Raw genomic sequence first — 7598 nt, 5'->3', positions numbered from 1 at the left:
GAGCAGCCCGTCCGCCCCGTCATGCAGCGAGAAGCGGCCGGTGGGGTACCCGCAGTAGCACTCCCGCCCCCGGATGACTGCCAAGGGGAACTCCTACGAAAGAGAGAAAATAGATCAGTGCGTAAATGCCACGGCATCAACAGCCTGTGGGGAATGCTGCTGCTATGCAAAGAAAAATAAATCTTCGCAAGGCTACTGTCAAGATCAAAGCAGTATTTGACAGATCATTGTAAAGCTCATGCTTCTTATACTACTACTGTCTTTCATACGGCAATTTATTAAAAACTACTTTTCAGACACAAGCCTTGTAAAGCTTGAAAATTCACAGTATGCCGATTCTTTCATTATTTGTAAAAATAATTTTGTAATGTTCCTGCAGCACCTAGGACGTAACACCACCTGCAAAACATCAGCGTGGGGAAAGTTGTGCTCATTTACCCCCAAAATGACCATTTTGAATTGCATTGTCTTTTAAACTTCCATTCATATTGCCCTGAACTGCGGAGTCAGTCAGGTTTGCCTTATTCAGTTGATTTTACCAGGTTTGTGTGGAGGAAATGTGCCCTTAAAGAATTTAAGCAAAGAAGGAAATTTAGGCTCACTAACTGCTGCAATCACATTTAAAAATAGAAAAACATCAAGCCATAAAAAGAGTATGCATTTTAGTTTGACTTCTTCACCGTTTGCAAAAAAGTGAATGTGCGTAGAGAGGCTGATACGGGGTTTGACAGCTCCTGCGTGTATTCTTGGGAGAACTATTTTGAAGCATGATACCAAGTAATTTTTGGCACGTCTATTCGGAGGGACTGCGCTGATGGCTCCCTCTATTCGGAGGGAGTGGCACTGCCTGCGCGGCTGTGGCTAGAACTGGTGCTGGAATGGGGTGAGGGACACGCGGGCTGAGCTCAGCAGTGCCCGGGCTCTGTCCTTGGGCACGGACCCTTCTTGGTTTCTGTCACCTTGCCTACAGGTAGGGAAACTTCATGCAAGATCCAGCCTGACTGCTGCGTAAGGCAGGTCTCTCGGCAGAGTGTAAAATAGGCAACTATGAAAAATTGTAAGTAGTGTTCATTGCAAGGAAATACTCCCCAGGAAGATGTTTGGCTGTAAGAAATGCCTTTGCAATGGATTTGATGAAAAGTAGTTCAGGGTTTGGCGTACTTTTCTTCCCTGAAACAGGCAACAGGCTGCGAAGCGCGGTTGCTGTGTGGTGGCTGGCCTGGTGGGCGAATATTGATGAGAAATAAGAGACGTTTGAGGGAAATGTGCGCTAATTATTCGCTGACAAAATTTAGCAGTTGTTTATGTGCTCAGTAGGAAGAACACACGACGTTGCTGAAACTGGCCCTGAGATTCAGCCTCTTTAGCAGTAGGACTGGGGTTGTTTTCCCTTGGGTTTCCAGAGCCCCCTGACTCGCTCAGCCACGCGGGGTGCAGGGATCAGTGCGGGTGCGGAACGACTGAAGGAAGCTCAGGTGTTACCTGAGTACAGAGTCCAATTCACCTATTCCGTATCAACACTTTTTGCCTTTTAAAAGTCTTTTGAGTCTGGGAATGCGTGACAAGACTGCTGAGCAGCTTATCTATCGCTCTTTCCCACGTGTTCATCCTCTGATAAGGAGTCAAATACAACACATGTGCCATCTGTGCCCAAACAGCCAACATTTGCTTAGTGAATGAGATATGACACTGTCAAAAACTATTTGCAGATTTGATCCAAGGGCAACATAGTCCTGTTTCCGCCTGCAAACTGAAGTTTTTCCTTTACAACAAAGCAGTGTTTCTCCGTTTGACAAACTAATGTGCCCTGGCTGTCAAACACAGCCTAGAATAAAAATGCATGTTTCTACCTCATGGCACGTGGCACTAGACTTTTCTGGAAGGCTGCAGCTGTGGTAGAGAGACCTGAGCAAAGCTTCTCCATACGCCCATGCTGGCAGAGGCGCGGGGAGCCGCTCGGCAGCGTGGTGGGTGCCCGGGCTGGCTGTGCCAGCGTAGCCCCCCTGCCACTTGGGCAGCGAGCGGTCGCAGGGAGGAGAGGAGCGGGGAGCAGGTGTCAAGGTGGAAGTTTCAGGGTGTCGCTGATGGCAGCATGCGCGCTGGAAGCAGCACGGCAGAAGTTCTAGAATCGTACCAGGACGCGCAGCATCAGCGCGGAGCACGGCAATCAGCTGGCTGATTGTTCGGACCGTCTGTCTGCCTGATGCAGCGCGCGGTGATTGCAAAGTAATGCATTCAGTTGTGCCTTCCCATCAGTATTTAATCAAAACTACGAGCCACCCGCCCTGCTCACCTGTGTATGTATTTATGCCCCAAGCTCTGGCTACGGCTTTAAGCAACCACGTAACGTTTAAGTGTGGGACCAGTCCTCAAGCTGGGCGCACGCAGATCTGTGGTGCTTTGCTTCAGTGAAATGCAGGAGTATCGCCAGAGAAATCCGCAGTCTGTGAATAAGCGTGTTTCTGGATTGAGCTTTAGGGCATGCACTGACAGGCTGAATGTCTGTCCTGCAACTCTGAGAGAGCTCATGTCAATGGGAGTATTTACCTAAGAATTTGTGAGGTGAAGCCTCAACAGGTAGTTTAAACGCTGTAAGGAAAGCAATTGTTCTCCTATAGCAACAGACGATGTGATGATTCAGTCCCTGGTTTTTATTAGATTGTATACAAATTAAGAATTATGAATAGATTAAAAATACATTTTTCTGGTTCCGCTCTGATTGCTCTGCTAAATTCCTTTCTTTTCCAACTTTCTATACTGATTCTATTATTTAAAATTTTTCTCTCGATCTACCAAAAAGAATAAGAGATGGGGAGCTAATCATGGAGAGAAATTTCTCTCCAAAGTGAACATGATGGCTCATGAAGTCCTACTTTACTGAACACTTACATGGATAGAGGATGTGAGGTGTCTGTTTCTAACGTACGACATACAGGGTGAATGGGTGATTCACCGCAGTGTGCTGCAAGGAGTTCATTCTGGGATGCACTCTTAAAGCACTGATGAGCTGGTATAGAGGATGTGTTGGCTAGGAAAAGCTCTCCCACTCTACCTAGTAATTAAGAAGATTTGTTGTTCATGCTTTAATAGTTTTAATCAATTTTGTGATGCTAGAAGACAAAGTAATTGAATCTTCAGTTTAGTGCATGAGGCTGAATGTGGCTGCAGGCTAAATCTCACCACACAGTGAACCCTCCCCTGGACAAAAAAGAAAAAAAGCCCCACTGGAGTGGGGAGGAAGGGAAGGGAACCAACTGCAGCGATAGCCACTAAACCAGAGAGTGTCCTGGGCCAAATCTTCCCTCCCGTGATGATGCCCAAGTCTATCAAACTCCTTCAGTTCTTACATCTATGGTCTTACGCTGGGCTAAGTGTGCCAGTAAGTACACAATTGACGTTATTTGTTGCTTTCTTGTAGCCTTACATATTGGCATGAAGTTCTACAATGATTCCACTTTAAATTAAAATAAATTAGATCTAAATTACATAGGTTATAGTGAAAGTGGTATAAATCCTTGTGTGGAGAGAGACACACTTGTATAAAAGTACCAGGAAAGTCTACCTGCTTTCAGTGTCCTTATCTGCTAGAATTTTTCTCTGGCAGCTTTGTTTTTCTTAATATTTAAGATGGTATCACGTTCCTACCCAACATATTACACGCTGGTGTAAAAAGTGTGTGTAGATAACTCGTCATTAAATCCTCTTGCCCAAGGGCACTGGAGCCCCATTTTGGGTGCTGCCAGCCTACACCTGCCCTCTGGCAGCGTCTCGCCAGGAGCTGTCGGGCAGCGGCTCGCCAGGAGCTGCAGCCACTGAGACCTCCCCCGGGCTGGGGTCTGGCTCTGGGCTTGCTTTGGATGTGACGTGGAAGTGCTATCGATTTCCTCATGGTCGATACTCGTGACTTAGGATGGCTTTTCTGTGCGTCATGTTTCGTGGCATCGCTCTGATGACTTTCCCTCCCGTCATCCCCCTTCGAGAGAGCGGCTGGACCAGACGCATCACTGGGTATTTACTCTGATGAGTTTTGTCCTTTAGAAACTCATTTACAAATTCAAAGCTTCTAAGGCGCTAATCTCTGCTATTGCCTCAGCAGATTAAAATTCAAAATAACAAAAAAGAAGAAAGGATGTGAAATGAGAACTGTTCTTACTTTCTTGGAGCAAAATTCAGAGCACATCTCCACCGTCAAATTGGGCTGTATCAAAGAGGCTGGAAAGGTGTCTGTTAAATTTTCTGGAGCTCTAAAACATCCTCGATAGATAACATTCCTCCCTGCAGGGATATGAAATAGGTTTCTCTTGAGAAAACAACGTTCGTAGTATCCTACCTCTTTCACAAAGAACAATATTAGGTTCAGAAGCTAAAAATAATAAAATAAATTTTATATTCCAACTGCTGTAGACATAAGAGAAACCATGATATACACTAGAAAAATGTGTTGCAAATCCTGTGGTATTGAAAGGAGCACATGCCTTTAGCTTTGTACAAACCACTGAAAGTAGGGCTGCAGCACAGAGTTTAAATTAAATTCCACCAGTGGAGGGCATTGCTATTGTTTGCAAGTCCCAGTTTTCTTTTGAAGAGACGCTTTCCCCTGAAAGACTTAAAAGCCCCGATACAAATCTACAAAGCCTGCCCGTGATCAGCACCAGAAGAGGAAAGGAATAGAAATGAGTCCTGGAAGCCCCTCAGCGATGCACCTTCCTGCACATCTGCGGAGCTATCCCTCTCCTCGGCCCACTCGCTTTCTTTTCGGGCCAAGGGAGTTTGCTGCAGCCTTTGGAATCTAAACTAGGCTTTTGTAAGCTGTTCGGGGAGAACGGCTTTCCTCAAGTCTTCAGCATCAGCCTCTGATCTCACCTGCTCCTGTGTAAACGCTGCAGAGCTTGGCAGAATTGCTCCGTTTTTTGCATCGCTGTGACTGAAGTCGGGATTTGGCCCAAGTACTTGTTACAAGCAGCAATACCAGTTTCCTCCTGCTGAAGAGTGAAATGTCCCCTGACAGAACCAAATGAAACCCCAGAGCTGTCACCGAAACTCGCTGCCCCTGGCGAGGCTGTGCATTTGCAAGGATGAACTAATGGCAATGAAAAAAATAATGTTGTGTGGCTGGCCAGAAGAGAAAAAAGTCTGCATAGTGTGTGACACTTGCACAGTTCTTAGGGTTCTGTGGGCTTTACAAAGGGGGAAACTGCCTTTACGTCATCGCTCTGTACTAATTCTCTACCAACAGAATTTGCCCAGCGTGATTCAGCAGGCAGGAACGTGGGTTTGGGAATGAAGTGGGGTCTTCTGAGTCGTGGTCTGCATCCACTGGCTGCCTTAAACAACGCTCAGCAGGACTGATGTGGGGAATGTGTGGGGTTACAGGAGAGATGCAGTGCAGTTTGGAAGGAGAAATTTGGTTCTGCGTGAATTTTCTGGCAGAAGGGCCCAGCTTCTCCAGCCTGAGCCAAGAGCAATATAAGGAAAACTGTTTAAATATTGTTTTAATAACTGGTCAAACCAGTTACTAGAAGCAATGCTATATCTTTGTGAAAATAAAATAGCTCAATGCAAGCTAGGGGGAAACAGGAGTCTCCCTGCGACCAGGTCCCTGTGAGCACAGCCCCAAAGACTAAAAGGAACAGAAGGTTTTTGGCTTCTCAGGATACTCTTCAAAGACTGCTTACTAAATCTCACACTAACATTTAATTCCTGAAACAAAATGTTTATGAAGGCGTTCAGAGTTGTCTCCGCAGGTCTGGCAGAAGGCTTGAACTGCCCCCAGCGGCACTGGGCGAGGAGCGGGGTTCCCTGCGGATCGCGGTGCCAAGGGGCCATGCTGCTGCCATCCCCTGCCTTCTGGGGAGGGACGGCTGAGTCCTGCCCCGAGGAGAAGGGCACCTCGTGCCACGGTCGTCCCCAGGCTGCAGTAGCTGGAGACTTTGAGCTTTATGGCATTTAACGTGACGTGAGGGCACGCATCCTGCAGCAGAGGTGCTGCGCAGCTGCGGGAGGGGGAAAGGGGTGGCGAAGGAGCCAGCAAACCCGCGTCTGGGAAGGTTTAAGCGGAGATCCACTAGTTCTGCTCTGCATAAGCAGGAGCCTTGGGCAAGGTCTGCTCTCTGTGCTGGGCAGCGTGAATCACAGATGCCGTTACAGGTCCAGAGTTACTTTCCAATATACTTGTTCATCGTGATTCATTCTTCTGTTGCCCCCTCAGCTGGCTCATGTCAGTGGGATTCTTCAAACAGTCAAATTTCAGGTATTACTAAGGGCAAACAAGATACAAGTCTAGCTCCAGGCTAGACTAATTTGATGACTAATTCATTAATACTTAAGAAAAGAATAAATGCTGCCTTTTCCTGTGAAATACTTATATATATTTTATGCTGAAGATTTAAACAGTGATGCATGTCCTGGGAAACCTGCCAATGTGCCTGTCAGCCTGACACCAGCAATTTAGGTCTATGCACCTTTGATATATAATTTATACGTAGCTGGGTGGATTACTGTAAAAACCTTGACTTGTCTTTAAGAAGAAATGAAGTACCATCAATACTGGCACAACCTAAGGTCTTGGTGCTTCTTCTCAGCAAATCACATCTGTAAGGTCTTGTGAGCTTGCCAAAAGTAAAGACTGCTCAGCTGTTTAGATATTTTATGTGCTTTGTCTTGGTCCAGAGGTTTATCTACTGTATGTCCCATGGTAGCTAACTGAACGACAAGGAGATTAAGTGTTGTCATCTAAAGATGAAACAAAAATCCCGATCGCGGCTAGAACAGAAGTCCTTGGCAGATCTAAACTCTGTGGCCTCATTTCTCTCATTCAGGAAAGAGACTGGTGCACCTCTCTGGCCTCTCCTTACTCTCCTGCTGCAGTCACGTAGCACATACTTTGTTTAGGACCATTTCTGAGCTTAGGGTGGCATTGATACGAGTGCTTTCCTGCCCTTCCGTCACAAGGCACCCACTTCCAGGGCTGATTCTTAAATCCGTGTGGGTTTGACCCCTGCGATGGATGCAAAGGGGAGCAGTGTTTCAGCTGAAATTCTGCTGCTGTTGCAGTCACTCTGCACTGTTTTGTTTCACCCCTGGTGGCACTAACTCCTATGTGGCAGCCCAGAGGCAGGCGTTCTGGGCCACTCGGTGCTGATGAGCTGTGCTGCTATTTCGAGGAGGGAGCCGGGGACCCGACCAGCAGCAAATGGACCCCGTGCCCCACAGGCACCTTTATCCTTTGCTGTTTTAAACTCTAGTGACAAACGAAGAACCAAGAGCCATGGGACCAGCCCACGTGCCGAGCCCGGCCGTGGCATCCCCCTGCGGGGCGAGCATCGCTCCTGGGGAGAGCGGCTCCTCGTCCGGGTCGCGCGCCCACTTACGTCGTCTCGCTCCTGGCCGCAGCTCCTCCACCCTGTAGACAGAGAGCCGGTTCATCCCTCCGCAGACGGAGCCCTTTTCCCCCTTGCACTCGCTGTTGCACTCCTCGGGCTTCGAGGCGGTGGCCGGGAGCTTGTTCCCGCAGTAGCACTCTGCTCCGTACGCCAGCCCCGCGTAGGTGTAAGCCCTGCAGGAACAAAACCGGGCACTGTGGGTACGGGCAACCCTCC

At 47.8% G+C, this 7598-nt stretch overlaps 1 protein-coding gene across 1 annotated transcript in view; it reads right to left on the bottom strand.

The window, feature by feature from the left end:
- Positions 1 to 7598, bottom strand: part of WSCD1 (WSC domain containing 1) — a gene marked incomplete at its 5' end in the record, with an annotated part of 16323 nt that overhangs the window by 4080 nt on the left and 4645 nt on the right. Inside the window, 3 exons of the mRNA XM_009876424.1 lie at positions 5 to 93; positions 4154 to 4275; positions 7371 to 7555. Coding sequence (XP_009874726.1) covers positions 5 to 93; positions 4154 to 4275; positions 7371 to 7555 — 396 coding nt within the window. The remainder of the gene's footprint in view (positions 1 to 4; positions 94 to 4153; positions 4276 to 7370; positions 7556 to 7598) is intronic.

The sequence above is a fragment of the Apaloderma vittatum genome, unplaced genomic scaffold (genome assembly GCF_000703405.1).
Source record: "Apaloderma vittatum isolate BGI_N311 unplaced genomic scaffold, ASM70340v1 scaffold17959, whole genome shotgun sequence".
Taxonomy (NCBI): Eukaryota; Metazoa; Chordata; class Aves; order Trogoniformes; family Trogonidae; genus Apaloderma; species Apaloderma vittatum.
The sequence above is the reverse complement of the archived record's forward strand: the minus strand, read 5'-3'. Positions and strand labels throughout refer to the sequence as shown.